The sequence below is a fragment of the Psammomys obesus genome, unplaced genomic scaffold, assembly GCF_907164565.1.
Source record: "Psammomys obesus unplaced genomic scaffold, mPsaObe1.curated_primary_1811, whole genome shotgun sequence".
Lineage (NCBI taxonomy): Eukaryota > Metazoa > Chordata > Mammalia > Rodentia > Muridae > Psammomys > Psammomys obesus.
In genome coordinates this window covers 7,992,734-8,019,218 of record NW_026592710.1, presented here as the reverse complement: position 1 = coordinate 8,019,218, position 26,485 = coordinate 7,992,734, and the positions used below count along the sequence as shown (strand labels likewise).

At 51.1% G+C, this 26,485-nt stretch overlaps 1 protein-coding gene across 1 annotated transcript in view; it reads right to left on the bottom strand.

The window, feature by feature from the left end:
- Positions 1-8,710: 8,710 nt before the first annotated feature.
- Positions 8,711-26,485, bottom strand: part of Tnfrsf8 (TNF receptor superfamily member 8) — a 42,009-nt gene continuing 24,234 nt past the window's right edge. The window contains exons 9-14 of the mRNA XM_055615074.1: positions 26,111-26,208; positions 23,637-23,735; positions 23,459-23,512; positions 16,637-16,662; positions 14,012-14,222; positions 8,711-10,588 (exon numbers count right to left, since the gene is read on the bottom strand). Coding sequence (XP_055471049.1) covers positions 10,344-10,588; positions 14,012-14,222; positions 16,637-16,662; positions 23,459-23,512; positions 23,637-23,735; positions 26,111-26,208 — 733 coding nt within the window. The 3' untranslated portion in view covers positions 8,711-10,343. The remainder of the gene's footprint in view (positions 10,589-14,011; positions 14,223-16,636; positions 16,663-23,458; positions 23,513-23,636; positions 23,736-26,110; positions 26,209-26,485) is intronic.

The following is a 26,485-nucleotide window of genomic DNA, read 5'->3' as shown; positions in this document are numbered from 1 at the left end:
GAAAAGTTATGAGTCCTTAGGGTTACAAAGCCCTTTGTGTGTAGTTCAGCCCTGCATGCTTCCTCCAGGCTATGCCATCACAGCATCTCTCCCCGGGGACTAGCAGCCTAGGAACCAGCATGGAATGTCTGCATTTGTAAGTTTCGAAGCCTTCAGCTTAGAGGCGGAGTAGAGAGAAGATGAAGGGGGGTGATGGGCACGGGCCAGTTCCCTGCTAGGCTGGACACAGGATGGCTCTAGTCCCATTTCATGAGCCACAGTCAGCCTCCCCTCCCTGCTCTGAGGGACCTGACTCCTGACAGCGAGCCAGAGCCTATGTTCATCAGCAAGGGGCTGAGTAAGCCCACGGTCCCCGTGTCATAGACTGCAGTTTCCTCAACCCCTTTTCTCTTCCTCTATTCAACAGGGAAAAGAAAGAAACAATTTCCCCCGGGTTAAGTTTCTCAATCTCCACTCAGTCATACGTTTATGAGTCTGTACCTTGCAGCAGCCTTGGCTAGGGTGAAACACAGTGAGTCAGTGTGGGCCAGCTCCTTCTAGACAGCCCAAGGCAGAAACAAAGTGATTCTGGCTAAGGGAGCTTCTCAAGGGGACAGTGACTAAGCTAGCTCTAATTGATCCCCAGGATAAAGTTGATCTTCAGCATTTCCCTCCCTGCTCCCCAGGCCTGTTCTACCTGTCCTAAAGAGTCAACATATATTGAGCACCTACTGTTTGCCAGGCAGAATCGCTGTGCCCCTTTACCCTCATTCAACTGAAATACAGCCCTGTGGCACAAAGGAGAACCCAGGAACCTTTAACTTCTAGAACCACATGGCATGTCAGTCGTTAAGGAGCTTTCCAACGAGGCGATTTTAGGAGATACCTTGGCATACATGCATGAAAATATAGTGAAATCCATTACTTTGTATACTAACTAAAGTAAATGATGAAATTAAGGACGAAAGTTATTTTAGACAGTTGTGGGATTGAGCCCTAACTCGGGCCATTTTCTGCTATATGAATTTGACCATTGACAAATCTCTTCCTGAGCCCACCTTCCCTCAATTGCCTACAGGGGTGGCTGGCGTCTGTTCGGTGGAGGACTCTGTCCACATCAAAGCAAACAGCCCCTGATGTCTGCTGGGTGCTTGGCAAATGCAGACTCAGGAAGGCTGGAGATGTGCTCCGCTGGCAGAGTGCTTGCCTGGGATGCACACAGCCTTGGGTTCCACTCCTAACAGCTCAGACACGGGGTGTGATGTACAGGAACGTGCCTACGGTCCCTGCCATAAATAAATGCAGACTGGGAACTTGATGGGAAGAGGTTCCTGAAAAGCCAGCCCTGCTCTTCCCCTTCAGGCTAGAAGGAAAACCCCCTGTGCCAACTGCTCCAGCCCCTCCTGAGGCCAGTACAACTTCCGGCTGACTGCCCCGCCTGGCACCCCTGCCTCTCTTCCTGGAGCACACACGTAAAGGGAAAGTCAGCCCACACACCGTCGCACCCTTCAGCAACCTGGACCAGCACATGGAGGGGTGGCGTGCACCCCAGACTCACAAACTGCTCATCCTCTGTCATTCTGCCAACCACTCCCTTCCTCCTGCTGCTCTGTCTGTCTCCCCCTTTTCCAGATTACCCGCTATGATGGTTAATAGTGACGATCACCTTGACAGGCACACTCACCTCTGGGCGTGCCTGTGGAGGGGTTTCTAGACAGGCTTAATGAGGCAGGGAAGACTCGCCCTAAACGTGGGTGGATCCATCCCATGGGCTGGGGACCTGTGCTAGAATGCAAGCGTCTCTGTTTCCTGATCACAGATGCCTCACGCTCCTATCTCCACGCCTTCCCCTCCACGATGGCCTCACAGTGTGAGCCAACCTAAGGCCTTTCTTCCTTAGGTTGTTTTTGTCAAGTGTTCTGTCACAGCAATGAGAAAAATTACTAAAACACGTCCCTGTAACTTGGGCCGCATCATCAAGTCCTACTGTGGCCCTCACCTACCCTGAGGTCCCCCTGTGCCACATTCTTCATCAGTTGCATAACGTTAACTCAGATCTCTGGGTGGTCCATGAGGGTATGGCCTATGCCCTCAGCACCCTGAGCCTGAAGTTTGGGCTTGATAAATACTCATTTAACAAATTAAGAACTTCATCCTAACTGCATCCTTCCGGTGTAAGCATGCTTATTAGAACCACTCCACCGAGGATGGAATGTTCCAGAAGTCAGCAGGAAGATGCACTAGCCCCGGCAAGGGCTGGAGAAACTGGCACAGGGGATTTTCCTTCTAGCCTGAAGGGGGAGAGCAGAGCAGGAAGGCTCCCCTGGGTACTCTCCACTCTAAAGCCCCAAGGTCCCCAAGGTCAGAGCCCAACCCCAGGCTACCCTCCCCAGGGGGCTTTAACACCCCACAGTGCTCCTCAACAGCCGCTACCCTACCTGATTCATGTAGGTGTTCTATACGGGTCTCTAGGTTGAGCAACTGCAGGAGTGAGTGAATGAGGATGAACCCACCCCACCACAGGCTCGTGTATTTGCATGCTTAGTCCCCAGTTGATGAACTATTTGGAAAAATCAGGTTTGGTCTTGGAGGAGGTGTGTCACTGGGAGTGGGTTTTAAGCTTTCAAAATCCTACGCCAGCCCCAATGTCTCCGTCTTCCTGCCGCCTGTGGATCAAAGACTAAAGCTCTCAGCCACTTCCCTAGACCATGCCTGCCTGCCTGCCGCCACAACCCCTGCCATAGTGGCAATCGACTTTACCTCTGAAACAGTAAGCAAGTCCCCAGTTAAGCGCTTCCTTTTAGAAGAGTTGCCTCGTAATGGTGTCTCTTCACGGCCATAGAAGAGTGACTAAGACAGCACGAACTCATCTTCTCAGACACAAATCATTTTTTTTTGGGGGGGGGGGTCTGAAACTTGGCCTCCACTTCTCCTGCAGTCAGCGCTATGGGGGCTGTGTGAGCTGCAATGTCTCCTGGGAGGAGAAGGAACAGGTGAAGTTTAGGATGAAAACACTGTGTCCTCCATACTGGCAACCCAAGGGACACACAGCAGGGGCTCAGAGACAGTTAAGACCGAGAGCTATGGAAGACAACAGCACATCTGAAGAGAGACAGAATGGTAGGTTATGGTCCTAGGGAGCCATTGAAGGTTCCGTGGGAGAGCAGCTTGACCAGCACTTGGCTTTGGAAAGGGAAGGTACAGTGGAAGCCAGGAGGCAACCATTATTTGGGTGTTTTCTGAGCCCCAGGTGCCAGCATGTGTTGTCCCGGGCCTAGCACGCTAATGTGGCCAGGCAAAGTTGGCAGGAGAGCACCTGACTTAGCTCCCTGCAGCCAAATCTAAGACAATAGTAAAAGTACTGAATAAAAGATGCAACTGACAGAGCCCTGTGGTGACACTACCCCCACCCCCTTCCTGAGCCACAGTAGGTCACAGATTAAGTGGCTGGGAACTGGAGTCCTGGCTCGGTGACCTGGGTTCAAATCCTGTCCACACTATTTATAGCTGCGCATCACTGGCCAAGTGCGTTAACTTCTATTCTGAGCATCAGTTTTCTCACCAGTAGCATAGGGGGATCCGTAGTCACCACTTCCGAGCACCTGGTGAGGTTTATGGGAAAGAGAGCGCAAGAAGTCTCAGAGGGCGTTCGTTCTCTCTCTCCTCATAATGTGTGTGCATTGCTGGAGGCAGGGTTGAGTCCGCTTTATCTGACCAGAAGGGTCAAGCGCCGCCATTCATGGAAATCTGATGACTGGCCCTGGTCCAGTGGGCCCTGTTTCAGCCTGTGAGTGGCCAGTATTCGCAGAGGGTCTCTTCCCAGGGTGGGGCTTTCCCTGATGTGTGCTGAAGCTGCTGGCATTTCCCAAGTGAGACAAGCCAGAAAAAAAAAAAAAAAAAAAAAAAAAAAAAAAGACCTGTGACATCCACTCTTGAGTAATCTGCCTACAACTCTGACTTCCTGACCAGGCTCCTTGCAGCTCGACAGGCCAGGGTTGCAGGAGAAGGGTCCTACCCTAGGAGGTGCCAGATCCTGTCCCCTGCTCAGAAGGCCAGGCAGGAACCCCGAGGGCCTCAGTTCCAATGTTCTTGAGTCAGACAAGGGAGTATGAAGCTCAGCCCTGTCCTTTTGCATGTGCATTGGCCCGTGTTCCCAGTCATCACTGAGGATTGCAGATGCTTGAGACAGAAAGACTTCAACCCACAGCTGGAGACCCAGCTTGGTGGTTAAAACACTTGCTACATGATTGTGAGACTGGAATACAGATCCCCAGAAAAACCCACCTCTAGTTTCAGCCTTGGAATGCAGAGACAGGCTAGCTGGCTAGCAAGATTAGCCACATCAGTGAGATCTGGGCTTGACTGAGAGACCCTGCCTCAAAGAATAAAGTGGAAGAACAACGGAGGATAATTCTTCAACCTCAGGTATTCAAAAGCACATATGTAAACACATGCGTACCACACACACAAAAAGCGTAAAAGAAAATGGTTAAAGAAAAGTGTTAGATGGAAGGGCCTCACACAGGATGTTCTCAAAGGTCCTTCTGCATTCCTGGAGTCCGGCTCCATGTCTACTTGCTAGTGGTGGAGCAAATATGATGCATGCCAGGTTTGAAGACTTTCCATTGCTGCACCTGGGGCCACAGGGATTGTGATCCCAACACTGCCACTTGTGCCCAGGTGTTCGAGTAGCGTGGGTAGCACAAATGACCTCATCTAAAAAGAAGAAGAAGGAGAAGAAGAGGAGGAGGAAGAAGAAAAAAAGAAAAAAAAAAGAAAAAGAAAGACAGAAAGAAAGATAGCCGGTAAGAATTGTAAATATATGTGTTGACATTTATTTTGAATTTTGTGTGTGTGCATACGCACGTGTGTGTGTGTGTGTGAGAGAGAGAGAGAGAGAGATAGAGAGAAAGAGAGAGAGAGAGAGAGACAGAGAGAGAGAGAGAGAGGGAGAGAGAGAGAGAGAGAAATTGGCTCTCCCTCCTATATTGGTCCCAGGAATTGAATTTATGTTACCAGGCTTGGCAACAAGCACCTTCAGCCTCTGAGCCATCTCTCTGGCCCTGGGGTCCTTATTTATAAGATCCAAGTCATCCCCATAATCAGAGGGGACAGAGTTTCACAGAAGGGGCTGGGAGTGTAGCTCCATCGGTAAAACGCCTGTCCAGCATGCACAAACAGGGGCGATGGCTCAGTGTGTAGGAATATGTTCTGGACAGTTTTATGTCAACTCCACACAAACTAAAGTCATCTGAGAGAAGGAATCTCAATTAGAAAATGCCACCATAAGATCAGGCTACAGGCAAGCAAGTAGGGTGTTTTCTTAGTTCGTTGTTGATGGGGAAGGTCCAGCCCATTGTGGGCGGTGCCGTCCTCGGGCTGGTGGTCCTGAGTTCTTTAAGAAGGCAGGCTGAGCAAGCCACTCGGAGCAGGCTAGTAAGCAGCACTCCTCCATGGCCTCTGCATCAGCTCCTGTCTCCGGGGCCCTGCCCTGTGAGTTCCTGTCCTGGTTTTCTTCAGTGATGGACTCTAATGTAGAAGTGTAAGTCTAATAAACCCTTTCCTCCCCATCTTGCTTTTTGGTCATGGTGTTTCATTGCAGCAACAGGAACCCAACTAAGATAGAACAAGCATAAAGACTGGGCTGGGGTTCAGATCCGTGGCACCCATGTAAAAAGCAGGATGTGGCTACATACGCCTAGAACCGAGATCTGAGGGTGGAGGCAGGAGGATCACTGCGGGTTTGCTACCTGTCAGCCTAGTTCCAGGTTCAGTGAGATAGGGGGTAAGATAAAAAGAGACAGAGAAGGACACCTGGCATCTTATAACCCTAACACCTGGACTCCATGCACAACACACACCTAAACCCGCCTCCTTCTTAACCCCCACAGCTCTGTGACCACAGTCTAACTGCAACAACATATGGAAGAGAAGACGGCTCGTGGTCTCACAGGGTTTCAATCACGTCTGGAATGTTCCAGCTGTGGAACGGTGAGCCTCCACCAGCTTAACCTCTAGGACAGACAGACCGAAGAAGGGCTTGGGGAAGTCAGAGGCCCTTGAAGGGCAGTTGATAGACACAGTGAAAACTGCCAGCTGGGCTAAATACTTCATCCCCATCACCTCACAGCCTCTTCCCAGGTGAGGATTCAGTTCATCCTATTGGTCAGCTGCAAGAGTATGAAACTATGTGGCTGAAAACTGACTTAGCCCAATGCCGGACCCTGGAAGCCCATCCTGCCCAGAGCTGTAAACCTCTTCCACCTCCATCCATGACAGTGTCCCCATGCTGTGCCAGGGCTGCTGGTAACTCCTGTGGTGCTCAGCCAACAGGAGAACCCACACCCAGATGCCTCCAGCCTTCCCGGACTTCTCCATCTTGGAAGGCACCAGAAGAGGAACCTTGACCTCCCAGGTCCCTCCTCCAGTAGCTGCCCAACAGTACCTGGGAATGTTGTCTGGGTGCCTGTGCGACTGCTTCCTGTTCTAGTGCCCTGGTTTCCCTCTGAAGTCTGCTCTTGGGACTTTTGATGCCCCTGTGGTTTGGCTTTTACCACTCAGCCTGAAATGTTTACTGTACTTACAAGACAATAAAACTAAGCAAGGAGCGGTGTTCTTTTGCTGCAGCCTAAATGCCTTGTGATGGCTCAGCAGGCCCCCTGTCCAAGCTTCTCACCCTGTGCTGGGCTTCCTCTATGGATGTTGTTTCCTGGAGCTCAAGCCTGGGAGCTTTCCTACCTCAGGGCCTTTTCACTGGCAAGTGGAGCTATGGGGCATTTCCTTGGGGAAGCTATCCCCAACCTCTTCCTTGCAGACACTCTGTCCTGCAGTCCAAATAAGGCTAATTCACAGACTAGACTCGTGACAGGGTCTTTATACGTAGCCATCGCCACCCAGGAACTGACCATCTGACTATGTAGACCAGGCTGGACTCGAACTCACAGAGATCCACCTACCTCTGCCTCACTGGTGCTGAGATTAAGAGCGACATCACTGGATCTTGAGCCACTATTGTCACACCTGCCGGACACAGGGTGCCTGGAGGAAAGCTGTGTGCCAGGAACTCTTTGCTAGCCTGGGCTGGGCTCAGGGCCAAGGCCGCTGTGAAGAAACAGTCTTGGAGCAGTAATGTGCGCTCCATTGGCACCAGAACCCCAAGGAACCCCAAAAAGATACGCAGATTTTCAGATGTCTAATACACAGCCAGCCCTCTGACTGAACTGAAAGGTTCCCCGGGCACCTCAGTCAGTAAGAAGTAACTTGCCCACTGAGGGGGCAACCTGGCCTCAAGTTAGGCAAGGTATCAGGCTAGCCCAAAAGTAGCCACCAAGGCTGGTCTTCCAACCATAACTGAGAGCGTCTTTTTTTCTGAAAGTGTGTGAGAGAGAAAGCCTACCTCTACAGCACAGGAAAGGGTCACTCTGGACAACTGGCCACTGGGATGGAATAGAAACTGAAGTCCCTAGTCACGAGCCCAGGAAGACTCACTCCCTTCTCAGGCCAAGACCAATACTCATTTCACAGATGAGGAAACAGAGTGGGGGAGGGGGGAAATGCTGAGGCCCCTCATGGTCATGCTGAGATCTGATTGTGGTACTCATGAGAGGCCGGGACTATGGGATGGCTGGGTCACTAAGTCCATGTAAGACTCCGTGGGCCCGTCAGGAGTGAGGACACACTGTCTGAGGACTGAAAGTTACTATGACAGCAGACTGACCTCATGTTTTGCCTACTAGCCCTGGTTTCCCCACCACAGCTGAGCCAATGAGAGAGCGTCTTTAGATGAGGCTGCTCAGTGGTGGATTTCCTACCTGCCAGAACCATGATCCAGAATAAACCTCTTTCCTAATAAATTTCCCAGTCTCAAGCATTGTGTAATGGCAACAGATGATGACAACCTTTGAGTGATCAAGCAAGCTCCCTGGTTGGTCTCTGGGAGAGCTGGGATTTGAACCTGACTCTGAGCACCAGTTCCCTAGGTACATGAGGAGAAATGGGGAGAACTGCAGCTGGGGACTGCCCTCATCCCCTGACACTGTCATGTCTACTCAGCTCAATGAAACATTTCCTGGGGAAGATGAACAAGAACCAGTCTTTGCAGACTTACTGTTGGACAAGAAGGTCAAGAAGGAGAGGGGGCAGCTTAGGAGGCTAAGCCCTCTTGTACCATCAAAGGGACCAGTGCCAGGTCTTGGAGGTGCTTCAAGACTGCCTTGGGAAGTAATGCATCCAAAGAACTGGACACTTACCAACTACAGATAACAGTTCAGAAAGTGGTGGGGTCGGGGGTCCCATACCACACAAGGCTGCTCCCTTGAGAACGAGGGCTCATCCCTTCACTGTCCTGGACATCAGAAGAGCTAGAGCCTAGGAAGGTCCCCATCAGGACAGCTCTGGCTCCTGGCCTCACTGCCTAGCCACCCAGCAGCTGGTTTAGCGTCAGGCTGAAGGCAAAGTGCAGCTGTGGGCTATAGTCCTAGGAATGGAGTGAACAGGTGCCAGCGAGGGTGTGCTCTGGGCTGGCTGCCTGGAGCTAGAGCGCTGCCCTGTCCTGTGCGCAGGGTGACGGGATCTATTCTGCTTAGCCACAGAAACTCTGGGTTCCACCACAGACCCCTGGCTTCTCTGGCTACACAGAGTTTCCTCTTTTCCAAAGTGTGTGGCCCAAACCTGCTTGTGGGAAGAAAGCCCCAGAGCACAGGATTAATCCTATAAATACCAAAGGCAGCCCTGTGAGCAGAGACCCTTTATTCCCAGCATCCTTGGAGGACAGACCTTGAACAGGGAAGAAGAGACTGCCCAGGAAGACAAGAAGAGACTTAAGGGGCACACAGCTGGTTACAGGCTCCTGTCCTTGGCTCTTTTCCAGAGAATATCCCTGCCTGGGGGAAGACAGACCTCTTCCAGCCTTTGTGCTCAGGAGTCCCTCATCACTCATCTCTGCGAAGGTGGAAAGGTTTGGCAGTATGTTCCAAAAGTGTAGCATTCATGTGGTCATTGTGACATGGCTTCGGGTCACTGTATATGCCCACACATCCACTGTGTCCTTGCACAAGGCAACTGGGCAACTATCCAGCCCTCACACATCTCTCTGGCCAGTATCCAGACCCTGGTACAATGCTGCTGGTGGCTCTCAGCTGCTCCAACTTTCCCCCAAAGATTCAGGCGGTTTCAGAAACTCCTCCCGTGATTCCTGACAGGGCCTCAACTTCCTCCAGGCAGCAAGCAGCTGTTGAGTAAACAGAACTCTCCCTGCCTGGCCCAAGGGTAAGTCCAGAGTCCCCAGGCTGCCACAGAATAGATGTGTCATCGGGTCCCTACATGTCTGTTACAGGAGGCCATAGGTGCCAGGAAGTGAACCAGGCTGGGTCACAGCAGCTTTAGTGCTTAGTGTGAAATGCTGGGCTGGGGTTGATCCACCCTGCGATGTTTGCCTGGCATGCGCAAGGTCGCGTGTTCCCAGTGCCTCAACAACAAAAAATTAAAAGCAGAAACTCAGGTATGTCCAGCAGCACTGGCTCCTCACAGGGATACAGAGTAGGATGAGCAGTATGATCAGGGCGCCTTCAACATCCAGGCTCCAACCTGGAGCATTGGAGCCTAGAGGCCAGGCCTGATGCTGGTGGCTCAGGGACAATGCTTCTTCATTTCCAGAGTGGGCACAGAGTATTCAGGACCCCCAGGACTGTGGACTGCAGTCCTCTCGTCTCTAAGTCACAGAAAGTCCTTGGGCAGAGTTTCCAGCAGCTCTGGGTGGGCAGGTCACCGCAGAAGCTGGTGGGGCGGGGGTCCACAAATATCTGGCTCGCAGAAGGCTTCACGGTAGGGTCATCCGAGGACAATGAGTTGATCTCCAGCCCATTTCGTAAGCTTCAGAATAAGAAGGCTATGCCAGGAGGGTCTCATTGTGCCTTCCCTATGGTCCAGGGTTCTGTGTGATGGACACAGACTATCAAGATGCCAGTGGTGATGGGTGTTCTCATCGTTTAGTGTCCCTCTGCCTCAGGAGTAGAAGCAATAGGTACTGGTTCAGTGCCCACAGGAAGCCATGTGCACAACTGGAGGCTGGTAGCATTTCAGTAAAGCCATCCCTCGAGATCCAGGCAGAGAAGGCAGGGCACAGGGGCGTGGGCAAGGAGGCTTGGAACTGGCCTGTGGCCTCTCCCTTATCAGACACTAGCCTGACAGCCAGTGCCTACTGCTGGGGTACAGGAGCCAGCACTCTTGGCAGCAGCTGAAAGATTCCTTCTGGGCTACCACTGGATACTGGGCTTCAGTTCAAGCCACAGCAGCTTCCCAGCTCGGTGCTAACTTGATCTCAAGGGTACAGGCAGCTGCTCTCTAGCCCCAGATAACACTGGGTGTCACTTCTCAGAGACAGTTATAGGTCCATGGTCCTCTTTTCCTCCTTCCTCTACCGAGAACATGACCTCAGTGCAGCTGCCCAGAGGCGGTTCTGTTTCCTGCTCCGGGTAGTGGGGGGCATGGTCCACCTCCAGCTCAGCTCCCATCTTAGGCTCTGTAGACCCTGCTGGAGCCCGGCCCTCAGGGACTTCGGTCTTTACAGAGCCCACGATCACTGTGTCAGCCTTCATGATGTAGATTTTCTCTGTAAGGCAAGAGGATGGGTGAGAGAGGAGAGTCCAGGGCCGTAGTCCACTTCCACCTTACCTGCCGGTGACCTCAGAGGATGCATAGAAAAGTATTTATGAAGCTGCCCATGGTTCCCTAGGCGTGTCATCAGAAATGAGCAGAAGAGGAGAGAAGGCAGTCAGTCCACAAAATAAGGGGTAAAGGAAGGCAGGGTAACAGGGACACTAGGGGACAGAGCAGAGCCTCTTGTTCCTGACTCTTCTCAAGTGCCAGGCCTGAGGCCCAGCACTCCCATGAATGGCCCTGTACCACCACCACTAATCTAATCCACTGCCTGGCTAAGAACCTGCATCCCCTTCTCTTCCTCCCCTTTGCCCCCAGGGGGATGCCTCCAAAGAAACTTCCGGTCACCTGGATACCCTTTCTACTTGCTTCCATGTGCCTACAACAAACACCCTCAGTGACCAATGTGCCCCAGTTTGCCTGGGACAGATGAGTCCCGCACCCCAGAAGCCTCATCCAGGCAAACTTGGTGGCCATTCCCTTCAGAAACCTGGGTCCCGATGCTATGCAACAGCAGCCAGGGCCCCCATGTTTCTATGTGCCTTGTTCCTGAACCTTGCGCTGCCAGTGGGCACAGTAGAAGATGAATGTCAAATCCCCCAGCACTAGGACATGCTACAGTCCTTAACACAGGCTGATGCAGGGGGTTGCTGGAATGGAGTGGATCAGAGAGCCCTGAGGAAAAGAAAGCAGAAGCCTGGATTCACCAGAGCAGCCCGCTCTACCTACTGGACATGGCACTACCCCCTGCCCCATCCTGCAATGGACTCTGCAGATGGAATGAGGAAGCTCAAGAAGGAACTTAAGAGTTGGGGGTGGGTAGGCACAGGGGCACATGGACCCTTGCCTTTGGGTTACACCCTCCGATTCAGGAAGCCCAGAACATTCTCAAGCACCCCGGAATGCCTGAGAACATTGCACCATGCCAGCGCTTCTATTTTGGTTTCTCACACACCCAGGAAAGAGAGAAGTGGAGGAAACAACAAGAAGTGGAGGGCTGCGCAAGAAAAGGGGTCAATCTGTGTGTCCCATGGGAGAGCAGCAGCTCAGGCCCCACCCAACAGCCTCCATTAAGGCTGGTCCGAATCCTCATCTGAGGGACAGGCAAAGATGAGAGTCAAGCTGAGCCTGATGGCACAAGCCTGTTAATCTGGAGAAGCTAAACCAGGAAGATGGCAAGTTCAAGGCTAGCTTGGGCTACAAAGTGAGTAAGCTCAAGGCCAGCTTGGGTAACTCAGTAAGATTCTGTCTCAAAGAAAAAAGTAAAAAACGAAGCTGGGACCATGTGTATGTATATTATATTGTATATACAAAATATATCATATATATTTAGCATATATATACATATATATGTATGTGTATATATATGAGATGAAGTTGTTCCAAGATGGCTCAACAGGCAAAAGTATTTGCTTCCAAACTCAAAGATGAGTTTGATTCCTAGGACCTACGTGTTGGAAGGAGAAAACTGACACAAGCAAGTTGTCCTCTGACCTCTAAATGCACACTGTGACACATGCCTCCACACACACAAAGAAGTAAACAATTATTTAAGAGAGATTAAGAGAAAGAGATGAGGTAGTGGAGAGTGATGCGGGGGGAGGGGAGGTATTATGAGGGCAGAAGAAGCCAAGGTCAGAGACAAGCCACTGCTCTCTCAAGTCTATGGGTCCTAACCCTCTGGCTCCACCCACCACAGGCTGTGCACCTTTGGCTGCTTAGATTCTGTCCACACCACTGCTCCAAGGAGAGTGTCCTAGTCAGGTGAAGGACAGGAGAGGCAGAGGGGGCACAGCCAGGGGTGGGGGCACAGCCAGGGAGGACACAGCCAGGGGGAACACAGCCAGAGGGGCACAGCAAGTACACAGGTCACCTGAGTCCAGGTGTCCCAGAGGACCCCCAAGGCCTTCCTTAAGCAGTCTTCCCTATCCTCAGCCCTTGCCACCTCCCACCCTGCACAGGCTCTGGCCCCATCTCTAAATCCCAGGCCCTTCAGTCATCTTAGACCTCTTAAGGACTCCCTGGGGAACTGAAGGAACCTTTGGCAGTGTTTTCCCAAACACGTTCTTTTCAAGTAGAACTTACAGAAAGCTGTGACTGTAAGCATTTCTCTGAGGCAAAGGCAGCTCTGGCTCTCTCACCTCCACAGACTGCCAGGGAAATGTGAAGAACTCTTACCAGTGCCAGGGCCAGCCACTCTCCAGGGAGCGCCTGCCCTGGAGAGCTGGGGGGGTGGGGGAGACACTGACTGGGTGGACAAGCTCAGCAGAGAGCCCTGGCATGTTCAGGGTAGAGAGCATGAGAAGGCTCCTTCCAGGACAGGAAGAGGGGAGCTGCCTGCTAGAGGTGAGGAAACAGCAGCCCTACAGAGCAGAGCAGCTAAGGGAGGGAGGGAAGGAGGGGGAGAATTCTGGAAGAGGGAGAGCAGATAACTTGGAAGTGACAGAGCATCCAGCTGAGACCAGCCTTGAATGCCAGAGCGAGAATCGAACACTCCACCCTGAGGGTGATGGAGACAGTGTGTATCAGCGGTTCTCTGCCTTCCTACTGCCTTGACCCTTTAATACAGTTCCTCATGTTGTGATGATCCGAAACCATATGATTATTTTCATTGCAGCTTCATAACTGAATAATATTTTTGGAGCTAGAGGTTTGCCAAAGGGGCCACAACCCACAGGTTAAGAACCACTGATATATATGTTTTCAAGTGGTGGGAAGTAAAGAAGGAGGCAGGACCCATAGGAGCCATCACAGGTGTTTGTCCTGGCTGGAGGGCTGCAGAGATGAGAAATGCTAGAGGGTCAGGGCTGGCCTCTGGGTTCCTGCTGAGACCCATGGGTGGTATGGACAAATCAGTGCTGCAGGACCCAGCAGAAGTGGGGCCGAGTCTCAGCAATTCAATACGAAAACTCACTCCACATCCCCTACCCTAAGCCTCAGTTTCCCCAGCCATGAAAGAGGGGTAAAGGCATCATTTCCAGAAGTATGTGACAGGTGTAAAAAGACATTGACAGGTAAGTGGCTGAAGTCACCGGCCTTCCTTCCTTCCTTCCTTCCTTCCTTCCTTCCTTCCTTCCTTCCTTCCTTCCTTCTTTCCTTCCATCCCTTCAGGCTCCATAGTAGGCCAGTGAGGAAAGATTCTTTTTCTCTTTAATAATGACAAGCACTGCACTCATTGCTCCATCTCCACTTAGTGAGTGTCCCCACAGTCCCCAGGAAGTGACACTCTGGCCACTCTCCCTGGACAGAAGCTTGACCTGGGGTAGACTGAGTGGTGGCGAGGAATGTGTGCCTCCCCTGAGACCTGTCCGAGCTCAGCACCCACCTCCCTTCTGCCCACTTGATCAGACCAGGACCTCCCAACAAGGGGACTCACCAATCCTGTTGTTAGTATGTTCTGTGGATGTCCGGGGCTCTGGAGGTTCCCTGGGACTCAAAGGATTCCCAGCTGTGCCGTCATCCAGCAGGGGCAGGCTCTCCGGGCAGGCTGCCCCAACATTGGCACAAGTATCCACAGCTGGGGGGCTCACCGGGCTCGGCTTGTGTCCAGAGCTGGGGTCTGTCACTGACCCGTTTCTCTTCAGCTGCTGTGAACAGGAGTAAGCGCTGAGGCAGGGCTCCCCCACCTCCTGGGTGGGGAGCTTTAAAGCCCCAGGACAGCATAACGAACCTGTGCATGGCATTCCCAAGAATATCCACTTTTCTCATGATTTTCTTTGTTGTTTAATTGAGAGTGTGTCTCACCGTACAGCCCTGGCTGACCTAGAACTTAATATATACACCAGGCTGGCCCATGAACTCACAGAGATCCACCTGCCTCTGCTTCTCAGGTGTTTTGTCTTTGTGTGTGACAGTCTCTGTAGCCCAGGCTGGCCTCAGAGCCGGTGTGTAGCTGTGGATGATCCTCATGCCTGCCTGGGAGCGTGCTACCACACCGAGTCTATGCAGAGCTGGGACTCCAGCTCGGGGTTTTGTGTTTAATAGGTAAGCACTCTGGCCACTGAGCCACACTGTCAACTCTTGCTGCCTGAGCAGCAGTCAGTAGTTCACGAGCTCTTGCTACCTCTGGGTCCTTTTTCAGAGTGATGTGTCACCCTTGCAACCACACAGCACAGTTGTAACATTAGCGCTGGCCCCACTTATGGGTGGAGAAGCTGAGGCCTGGAGGAGTGGAATAACCCACCCAGAGTCACACACACGGTTACTTAAGTTTCTAGCCAAGGAACTAAATGCTCACATCTCCTCCAGGCTCACACCTCTGGTAGCTCGTCACTCCCAACCTCTGGGAGAGAAGTCCTTAACCATATCCTAATACATTTAAAAAAAAAAAAAAAAAAAAAGCCACATCTTTAGAAATGTGTTTGTTTGGTTTCTCACGATTATGAGTAAGTGAAAAAAAAAAAGCTATCTGGTATAACATTCACCTTCAGACTTCAAAAGGACCCAGGGTGAGGGATTCAGAGAACGGATCTACCGAAGCTTGATTATTCTTTTGTAATAATTTGAAGGCCAGGGCTAGGGATATGGCTCAGGATTGTAGCGTTTACCTAGCACTCCGTTCCCAGGACAGGACCCCCCCTCACTCCACACTCTTATTTCAGCCAGGCATGATGCATGCCTACCATCCTAACACTTGGGGGATGAATGGCAGGAGGCTCAGAAGTTCAGGGTCATCCTCAGCAACATAATGAATTTGTGGCCAGCCTGGGCTACATGAGATCTTGTCTCAAAAATAGGTAAATATGAGGCTGAAAAAAAAAAAAAAAAAAAAAAAGACTCTGTAATTGAGGGCACTGGCTGCTCTTCCCTCCCGAGAACCAGGATTTGGTTCTCAGCACCCACACGGTGGCTCACAACCATCTGTGAGTCCAGTTCCAGGGGCTTTGGTGCTCTTTTCCGACTCCTGCAGTGCCAAGTATGTACATGGTGCACAGACATGCATGCAGGCGAAACACTCAAACACGTAAAATAAAAAAACAAAGAGTAAACCGAGAAAAAACTAGCTGTTATGAAAGCAATTCAGCAAGCAAGCAAGAAATAGAAAGACAGAAAAGTAACTAGCAACTTGGTCAGTGGGGAAAAAAGTAGAAAGTGTGTGAGCCGTAAGCACGCAGCACGTGGCCATGGCAGGTGCCTCATCTTAAAGCCTGAGTCCCTCTCTCAGCTCTGCCGCACCATTACATGTGCCCTGGGAAGCTGGCACAGGGCATGTCTCCAGCACAAGCCTAAAGAAGACTCAGAATATGTAAACAAGACAATGTAGGTGCTCTGTCCCCCGCCCCCACCCCCACCCCCAGGAGGCAGCTTGGGGACCTGGGGCCCAGAATCAGCTCTGAAGTTCCACAGTGCAGGCTGTGATTCTAATAGAGCCCAGACATGTCTGATGGCCATTTCCTCTTTCACCAAATGTGACGAGAGCACCAACTCCTGAGAGTCAGAATGACTCTCTGAGGCAACATCTGGAAAGCACAAAGAAAGTGTCCAGCAAGCCAGATGTGGTGGTGCTCACCTGGATTTCAAGGTCAGCGTGAGCTACATAGTGAAAGCCTAAAGAGAGGGCAGGCGAGTGCCAACAGATAATAAATGCTCAGCACATGCACGTTTCCTAACAGTAAGTATATGCTGCTGCTGTCTGTCATCTAGCTTAGAGGGCAGAGTAAAGAAGACAGAAAATGATTACAGTCTCCCTCTAGACCAGACTTGGTACCTCACAGTGGCCCAAACCAAATTTCTGTCTGCAATCCCTGCTGGAAATCCCCTGGGGCTGAGCCAGGAGCTGGAGGTTGCTGTGGGTTGGGGATCTCTGCCCCTGGCCGAGCCCTACCATGGGGCCCCAGGCCAACCCTCTGGGTTCCTAGTTCCTTGACCTGTAACCCTGGGTGCCAGGAAAGAGGATAGCTCTCCCGTTCTTCTATGGCCCCCAGCAGCCTGAATCCACAGATCTGTAAGGGAAGAAGTCGAAACCACAGAGGCTGGGGGGTGTGTGAGACATGGCACTTACTGTCAGCTTTTCAGGAGGTCTGGAATCTGCAAGAAAAAAAAAAAAAAGTAGTGATGTCACCAAAGAGAATCTGACACCGCACCACCACTCGTCTGTTGACAGACAGCACCCCAGGGTCTCAATGGGGCTGAGCCTTGCCCTCCCCAGGGCCCAAGCCCTCAGGCTGGCAGTAGGCGGTTTCAGGATGGGTCCCTGGCATGCCTGAAGCCAGCTTCTGGAGCAGGGGTGAGATGGGGCCTCCCTTCTACAAGCCAAGGGAGCCCTGAGTTCAGCCCTTCTGGAGGACACTCCTGCTCTGTCTGCCTCACTTCTCTTTGTGCCACTCACCTGAGGGCTCTGGCGATACCTGGGCCATGATCCTCAGAGCACAACCTTTCTCTTCCCACCTCAGCCCCTGCCATTCACCCAGTATCCTTCTGTCTTTAATAAAGACAAGGTACCAAGTACATGGTGCCATTTAACCAGAGCTCACGAGCCACCTGAGAAAGGAGGAGGTAGCCACAATATTACCACAGCCAACCTAATCCAAGCTAGCCCAGGCCCACCATGGACTACCTGTATGGGGACAGAGCCATTACTGACTCCCAGGGGGCCACCTAGGGACCCTGTGATGGCCATTCACACTGACAAGGCCAGCATACCTGATGAACTGCTTCTGGGACATGCTCTCTGGCTTAGGAGCTTGACCCTGAATCCTAGCTGACATACGCACAGCAGATTAACCAACAACAAACCGAAATGTCAGCTTGGCATGAACTTTTCTTAGAGGAGGCCTGGCAGGGAAATGGGCTGGAGTAATGCTCAAAACAACTGTCTCATAAAATGATATGCCCAAGCCTCAGCTTAGCAAATGTGCTTGCTTATGGAACCTGGCAACCACTGTTCCCGGCAGAGTGGTCACTTCAGGAAGTTGTGGCTTGCTCTCTTGAGGTGGCCACTAACCAACTTCAAGGTACTCTCTGGCTCAAGACACAGGGAGTTTTGTTTGATGGGTATGGGTTTTTTAGAAATCTTTTTATTTTTATTATGTTATATGTATGAGTATTTTGCCTGCATGTGTGTTTGTATACCACATATATGCCTGGTACCCAATGAAGCCAAAAAAGGGTGTTGGATACTCTGGGACTACAGTTACAGATAGTTTTGAGCCACCATTTGGGTGCTAGGATTTGCATCCCTGTCCATTAGAAGAGCAGCCAGTGCTCTAAACCATGAAGCCATCTCTCCAGCCCATGGTTTGCTCATGTCTGATTTTTGTTTTGTGACACAGGGTCTATCTGGCCATTTTTACAGTGACATCATTGAAACTAAATCTTTGTCCTTTGGAGGCAACCTTGTGTTTTCCAATCAGCCAACTGACATGTGCAATCAGCGAAGACATTGTTGGGAGCCTAGAGAAGAAAAAAGTGTGTCCTGAAGTAGCAAGAGAATAACAAAAAGATGCTCAACTCCATCTTGAGAAAGGAGCAGGTAGGCTAGAGGCCTGGATGCTGTAAGTAGGCACCATCTCTTTGCAGGGCCTTCTGGGTGAGACCTTTGCAGCCTTTGAACCTGAGAACCCTTCCCTCCCCAGCAGGGACCACACCTTCAGGAAGTCACACTAAGGAAGACAAAAGCAGGAATGTTTATAATTGCTTCAAAACTGGAAAGATGCCAAGAGCCTAACAATAGTGTGGGTGAGCCACCCACACAACACCTCCTTGGAGGGAAACCAGCTCTACTTCACAGAGCTCTAAGATTCAGCCTTTTTATCCCAGAAATGGGGCAGACTTGGCCAACTATGGAGGGATTTGTGAAGAGAGAACAGAGATCTCAAAATAGCAGGTGAGGCTGGAGGTCACACACACACACACACACACACACACGGATTCCTGTGATAAGCCACCTGGAAATGGAGAACAAGGTGTGATGAGGTCTGTGCTTTGTGGTTTTTCCTTCTCCAAACCGAGAACCCTGGTTTCATTGTGTAAAAGAATTTTAGACAAATCCCAGCAGGGGCAGTCCTACAAAATGTCTGACCAGTGCCGTCAAAAGCCACTTAGGTCAAAAGAAAGCCTGAGAAGCTGCAATGGGCCAGGGGAGATGTCCGGCAGAATGTATAAAGGGTCCCCAGCACCTTCAGAAAAGCCAGAGAAATACTACTATGTAGCTTTTGCGATATGCTCACAGTACATTGAGGCTGGGGGATGGCTGAGACATCAAGAGCACCGGCTGCTCTTCCAGAGGCTCTGGATTTGTTCTCAGCACCCACATGGTGGCTAACAACCTCAGGAGCTCCAATTTCAAGAGATCCAGGGCCCTCTTCTGGCCTCAGTGGGCCCCAGGCATGTAATGTGGTGTGGTTACATACACCAGCAAAGGCTCGTATACATTTTAAAAATTAAAATTAAACCAATGTATTACTATTTATTTATTTATTTATTTAACTGTGGTAAATGTACCACCTCAATAGAAGAGGTCAATACTGAAACCAGCACATTGGGACTCCATTATTTTCTTAGTTTGGGGACAGGAGTAAGACCTACTCCTGTTAGCTCCGAACTTGTTATCTAACCGAGGATGATCTTGCACTCCTGATCCTCCTGCCTCACCTTGAAAGTGCTGATATTACAAATGGCACCACCACACCTGGCTTTGAAATAGATTCTCACTACGTAGCACTGAAGATCCACCTGCCTCTGCTGGGATTAAAGGCACCCACCGCCTGCCTCTGCCTCCCAAGCGCTGGGACTTCAGGTGTGCACCACCATGCTGTTTTGGGGTGCTGAGGATTGCTCTGATTTCTGGAGCCCTTGCAGGCCATCTCTCCAGCTAGGAGCCCATTGACAAAGTCAGCTGGGTCCCCAATTGCAAACTTCTATCTTGGGGTTGTCCTGCCTCCTGCAGCTCTGTGATGGGACTAACAGGGAGAGTGTCAGGGATGGGAGGAACAGAGAGTCCTTTTATCCTAAAACTCTTCTAAAAAATGAAGTCTCTTAGAATTTTTTTCAAGCTAAATTATTACCAAGGGAAGGTGCTGAGGAAGTTCCAGTGCTAACACAGTTTAGACATTCTATGACAGAAGAAAGCAAATAAATATAGATTCTAACGCTCAGAAACAAGCATGCACTAACATCAAGGTAAAAAAAAAAAAAAAAAAGCAGAATCTAAGCCAAGAGTGGCAGCTCATGCTTTTGATCCCAGTACTCCAGAGGCAGAGGCAACCTGGTCTTTGAGTTCAAGGCCAGCCTGGTCTAAAACTCGAGTTCCATTACAGCCAGAGCTACAGAAACAAACCCTGTATTTACTTATAAATAAGTAAATAAATAAAATTTAAAAGGCAGGATCTAGACGGTCCCAGCATCTGCCCACAGCCCCGTTACAACCCATGAGTGCTCTGAGAGCTTGCCAAGGGCAGAGTTCAGATTACCCACGTGCTCTTCCCCTGAAACGATTGTGTTAGCCCGCCTGTCCTCATTTATTGGTTTCCTTGCTTTTTGGAATAATCACAATATTACAATAATCTTGTAAAGCCATCCAGCACCCTGGGACCTAAGTCCAGGACACACTGCACAGCAGGGGCCCCGGGATGCCATCTCCGGAGCTGCTCTGAAGGCCAAGCATGGAGGGTCATGAGTGCCCATGGTTCAAAGCTCTGTTCCTCCCATCCCTGACACTCTCCCTGTCAGCCCCACCCCAAAGCTTTGGGAGGCAGGACGGCCCCAAGGCAGATGTTTCCAAGCAGGAACCAGGAGTCTTAGTCAGTGGGCTCCCCAGCTGGAGAGATGGCCTGGACGGGCACCAGAAAAGAGGACAATCCCCAGCCCCTCAAAACAGCACACAGAGGTACACACCTGGAACCGCAGCACTTGGGAGGTAGAGGCGGGTGGATCTCTGTGTGTTAGTGCCAGCCAGGGTTACATAGTGAAAACCTGTCTCAAACAAACAAACAAACACTCTCAGTCACATGACTTGTTTGAGGCACAGACTGGCTTATGGTTGTAGCAAGAGTGCTCCAGGCACACAGCACCAGGAAAGTGATGGACGGAAACCTGACAGGAAGCTCCCCAAAGACCCCAGCATTCTCAGAGATCAGAGTCAGAGGCCAGATCAGCTCATGACTCTCCCTGGTGGCAAGGCTGTGAGGCCATAGGAAGAGCCTGGGAGCTGACCCAGACCACAGGGAACCCCACAGACCTGGTTACCAATAGCAGCATGGGATCCAAGCCAAGAACATTGCTGGGACACATCAATTAACCTAGTCTGAGCAGGTGTGATGACACATCTAGTTCCAGCACTTGGGAGGCAGAGGCAGGTGGATCTCTGTGAGTTTGAGGCCAGCCTGGTCTACAGAGTGAGTTCCAGAACAGCCAGAGCTACAGAGTGAGACCCTGTCTCAAAGAGGCCAAAAAAAAGTAAAGAGAAAAAAAATCAAAGAAACCTAGTCTGGGCCTGAGCACTCTGATTCTGAAGGTCTTACTGAACGCCCTGGTTATTACGAAATACACAGGAAGGTATTCAAGGATGATAAGAACGCAAGGCTGGTCAGTTACTCCCAAAACTGTTTTGGAAAAAGTAAGTTTTCCATACTGCTTGCAATTTCTGGAAATCTGAACGTAGATCAGAGCAAAATGATTTTTTTTTTTTTTAAAGCTTCCATCTTCCTGTGATAACAGAAAGGCAGGGGCTGGCCTGCTTAGCCAGGCACAGTGGTACAATCCGTAAGTCCCAGCTTGAGAGGCAGAGGCAGGTGGATTTCTCTGAGTTCAAGGCCAGCCTGTTCTGCAAGGTGAGTCCCAGGACAGCCAGGGCTACACAGAGAAACCCTCAGGAAAAAAAAAGAGAGAGAGACAACAAAAAAGAGCACAGACTGTTCTTGAAGAGGCCTCTAGCTCAATTCCTAACACCCATGTCAAGCTGCTCCCAACCACCTGTAACTCCCTGAAGGCAGCTGCGCTGCAGCCACACTCTCATTCACACACCCACGTGCCCGCACCGCCTCCCACATACACATCATTAAAAGTAATTTTTAAAACCAGTCAAGGTATCCAGGTGTGTGTTAAAATGAAGGGCTGAGGGGAAGGGCTGAAAGCTGGGGCTGAGGCTCCGGTGAAGAGTGCTTGCCGAGCATGTATGAAGCCAGCATGTATGAAGCCAGCATGTATGAAACCAGTAGGCTCCAACTCCAGCTACGCACAAACTGGGCATGGCAGCACCACATCTGTCTGTAATCTCAGCGAGGAAGAGGTGAAGGCAGGAGGATTGGAAGTTCGAGGTCATACTAATCTGCATAGCCAGTGTGAGGCCAGCCTGGGCTACATGAAACCCTGTCTCAAAATTAATTAATTAAAAATAGAATAGAATGATGGGCTGGATGCTTGGGGACATACTTGGCTCTGTCATGGCTGAGGAGGGGGTGCTCCTGGCACCTGACAGGCATGCTAAAACATCTTATAGTGCCCAGCTCAAGCCATCTGGTGACAAATGTCAACAGTGCTGAGGTTGAGACGCCCTGTTCATGGAAACCCCAGTGACAGTAACTGCAAGTCCTCAGCCTGCTGCCTGCTCAGCACATGGCCTTTGCCAGCTGAGCTCATCTTCCTGACCTCACACAGTCATCTGGGAAATGAAGAGAGTGGTGGACGGTGCTGACAAGGCCAGCCCAGGAGTAAAACGAGATGGTGTCTGCGCTTTGCATAGGTACCAAGGACGCTTGCGGTTATGCCGGGTCAGTTCAGGTGACGGGTGGCAGGCACCTGATTGCTCCCTAGCAGACCATGGGTCCCCGCTCACAGAGTAAACAAGAGTCGTCCCTGCAGAGGAGTGAGTGTGGCTGGAACACATACACCCGTCCCCCTGGCCATCCACTCTTATCAGCTGTCACACTTGTCTGGAAGGTCTCGGACTGCCTGTTCCCACACAAAGCTGAAGATGTGTTTATGAAGACGGCAAGGAGATGAATAAATGCTCCTATAGCACCCAGCTCCAGAACAGACCCACTGCCCAGGCCATGCCCACACTGCCCAGGCCATGCCCACACTACTCAGGCCATGCCCATACTGCTCAGGCCATGCCCATACTGCTCAGGCCCACACTGCTCAGGCCATGCCCACACTGCCCAGGCCTACACTGCCCAGGCATGCCCACACTGCCCAGGCCATGCCCACACTGCCCAGGCCATGTCCACACTGCCCAGGCCATGCCCACACTGCCCAGGCCATGCCCACACTGCTCAGGCCATGCCCACACTGCTCAGGCCATGCCCACACTGCCCAGGCCCACACTGCCTAGGCCATGCCCACCCTTGCCTATATTATAGTCACCTGGATCCCATGCGTTCACCCTGATTTATCCTCTCACTTGGTCCTGGAAACCCAAACATGAAGGGAGCCAGTGGAAGTTGGAGGTCCAGGCCAGCCGCACACACAATGCTGACCCCAGACTCACTCAGCTCCCTGCAAGCCTAGCCTCTTTGGGTGATGTTTTTTGTCTTTTTTTTCTTTCTTTCTTGTTATAACAAAACTGTTCTCACGAAGGTTTGGAGAGAAAAAAAAAATTAACTGACGGCAATGGAAATTCTAATACTAGAAAAATGTCAAGAAAGCAAACAGCAGTTTCAATAAGGCCTGCCTGAGAGCTCATGGAAACAAGCTTGAAACCATCAAAACACAAAAACCCCCTTGGTTGGGGAGCGCTTAGGAGGTACGAGCATGTACTCATGAAACTCGAAACTCCCTTGGTGGCCAGTGTTTTGGTGTGAGTCGGCCCAGACCCCAGGGCCTTCACTGGTCCCGCACCTGTCTGTCCCGGCCCAGGCAGCTCTCCACACTGCCAGGTACTCACCTGCTTGCTCCACTTTGGGCTGGAAGGTCTGGGCTAGGTAGTCCAGGGGAAACTCTGCAAAGACACCAGGACTGGGGCTTAGAGGGTGAGCAGAGGGTGGGGGCAGCCAGGGCAGGCACCCAGGCCAGGCCAGCATAAAGCAGCCATCCTCTCCAGACCCCCAGACATGTGCACTCACTCTGCTGGATCCGCTTCCTGAAGACCTTCCAATAACACAGGAAGAAGGTGCCGGAGCCGACCAGCAGCACCACCATGGCCACCCAAAAGAGCATATGCCCTGAAACACAGTGCCATCATGTACTCTGTGCACAGCCAGGGGCCAGGAGCCTTCCCTGGACCGCACAGCCATCCCTAGGCGTAGTCCGCTTCCTACTCCTCCTGGGACATGGACCCCACTGAGGTGAGCAGTCCCTGGACTTTCCCCAAGCTGGGACCATCTGATTCAGCCCTTACCTGCCTGCCCTCCCTTACCTGGCTCCAGGAAGCGGATCAGCTAACTCAGAAAGTCAGACATACCGTAGAAGGTGAGAAATTGAAACATCAAGAATCGGAGTGAGTGAGGTGTGGTGGTGCATGCTGTAACCCCAGCTCTTAGGGAGGCAGAGGCAGGCAGTTTAGCCTGCTCTACAGAGAGAGTTTCTGGCCAGCCTCGGCTACATAGTGAGACCCCCACATTTTAAAAAAAAGAAGAAAGGAAAGAACGAATGAACAAATGAACGAAGGAGACAAAAAAGAGCCAACATAAAGAGGAGTTGAACTCTAGAAACCTGAGAGCATCTGGGACAGGGAGGCCCAAGGCTGGTTAGGAAAACTCTGAGACCATCAGCTTCTGAGGACAGGCACAAGGTCAGCTCTGCACAGAACATGCTCAGTATGTGTTCTCTCCCTTAAAACAAAGGAGAGGGCTGGTGGGGTGGCTCAGCGGGTGATGCGCTTGTTTCAAGCCTGATGACCTGAGTTCAGCGTCAGGAAAGACCCCCACAGAAGTTTCTCTAATGTCCACGAACATACTCACATCATACATGTATGAATGAACAACATAATGTTCATTAGAGCCAAAGGAGGAAGATGGAAGCTTGTCTAAAGTTTTATTTGTTATTTTGGGGACAAGATCCAGGATAGCTTCAAACCTGCTATGTGGCCAACAATGATCCTGACCTCGGGATTACCTACCTCCACTTCCTCTGTCCTGGGATTACAGGTGTGTGCTACCACACCTGGTTTAGGTGGCTCTGGGAAAGGAGCCCAGGCCCTCTGCTAGGCAAGCACTCTGCCAACTGAGCCCCAGCCCCAGCCCTCAGACTTTTCCATAGCCCGCTGAGAAATGTTAGCTTGAGAACCACCGCCCCCTTGTGTCCATAACTAGTAATGCTCATCCTAAAACCAATCGCCTGGTGTTAACCTCATCAGCAGGAACAGCAGCTGTCTCCAAAGCATGAGCTGACAACCCTGGCTACCTATGCACTTTCCATCTTACATCCCAGGAAACTGTGGATGAAGGGAAGTAAGCGCCTAGTCTTTCAGTAACTCATTCAATAATGGGGTTTTTGTTGTTTTGGTTTGGGTTTGTTTTTTGTTTGTTTGTTTGTTTGTTTGTTCTTTGCTACAGGGTTTCTCTGTGTATCTCGGGCTGTCCTGGAACTCAAACTCACAGAGACCCACCTGCCTCTGCCTCCCAAGTGCTGAGATTACAGACATGTGCCAACACCACCCAGCAACATTTTTAAAACAGGGTCTCATGTAGCCCAGGCTGGCTTTGAACTGGCTAGATCACAGAAGGTGACCTGAAGAAACTATTATTTTTCCTCGAGATGGTCTCACTGTGTAGCCCTGACTAACCTAGAACTTGACATGTGGACCAGGCTGGTTCTGAACTTACAGAGGCTCTGCCTGCCTCTGACACCTAAGTGCTGGAATTAAAAGCATGTGCCACCATATCCGGAGGGTTTTTGTTTTATTTTAAAACTCGTGTGTGTGTGTGTGTGTGTGTGTGTGTGTGTGTGTGTGTGCGCGCACGCACACACTTTCAGAGAACAACTCTGTAGAACTCATTCTCTCCCACCTCTACATGGTTTCTGGGGCTCCAGCTCAGGTCCTGGGGAAGGATGGATGGCATGTGAACTATCTCACTGGCCCAACCCTGAACTTCTACCTCCACCCCTCAGCACTGGGAGTATAGACATGCTACCAAGCCCCATGTATACCCTGGTAGGGATCAAACCCAGGGTACTGGGCATTCTAAGTAAATATTAAAGCAACTGAGCCACATTGAACGTGGTGGAACACACCTGTTATCCCAGCACTCAGAAGGCAGAAGCAGGCTGATCTCTGTGAGTTCAAGGTCAGCCTGGTCTACAAATCGAGTCTGGGACAGCCAGGACTACAAGAGAAACCCTGTCTCAAAAAACCAAAACAACAAAACAAAATAAACAAAAGCCCAATCGAGCCACAACTCCAACCTGCCAACTATATTTTGGGTAGCAATTATAGGTCATCAGGATGAAGCCATGAAAGAATGAAATAGGGTTAGGAAATGATGGAGCCTAGGCCCAGATCTAGAAGCCAGAAAGCTGGGATTGATCTCCACTTCCACATCTACCTGAGGCCATAGGCCAGGCAGGACCCCCACTTCGGACGATGAGCAATCAATACCTGGATCCAGAAATGGTCTTCCTGTGGACGAGGGTGAGGTGGGCTGCATCCTGTTGCTGGTCTGGGCATCCACCAGGAGGCTTAGGGTGGAGGCGGTACTGTACCAAAGGAAACCCAGGCCAGGGGTGACAATCACAATTGCCATAAAAAAAGGGGGTGTGTCTAATGAAGGATGAGTCTTTCTCTGGAGAGGTAAAGATGAAGCCTGGGCACCCAGAGCATCTACACAGTCTTGTCAGGCATCATGAGGGCAGGGGCCAAGCTCTGCCTTTACAGACATACAGTTGTGTTCCTCCCCAACTACACCAAAAATCTATGGGCCTGATATCCCGTGCCTCTAGCGCAGACTACCACAGAGCATTGCCTGAGCACACA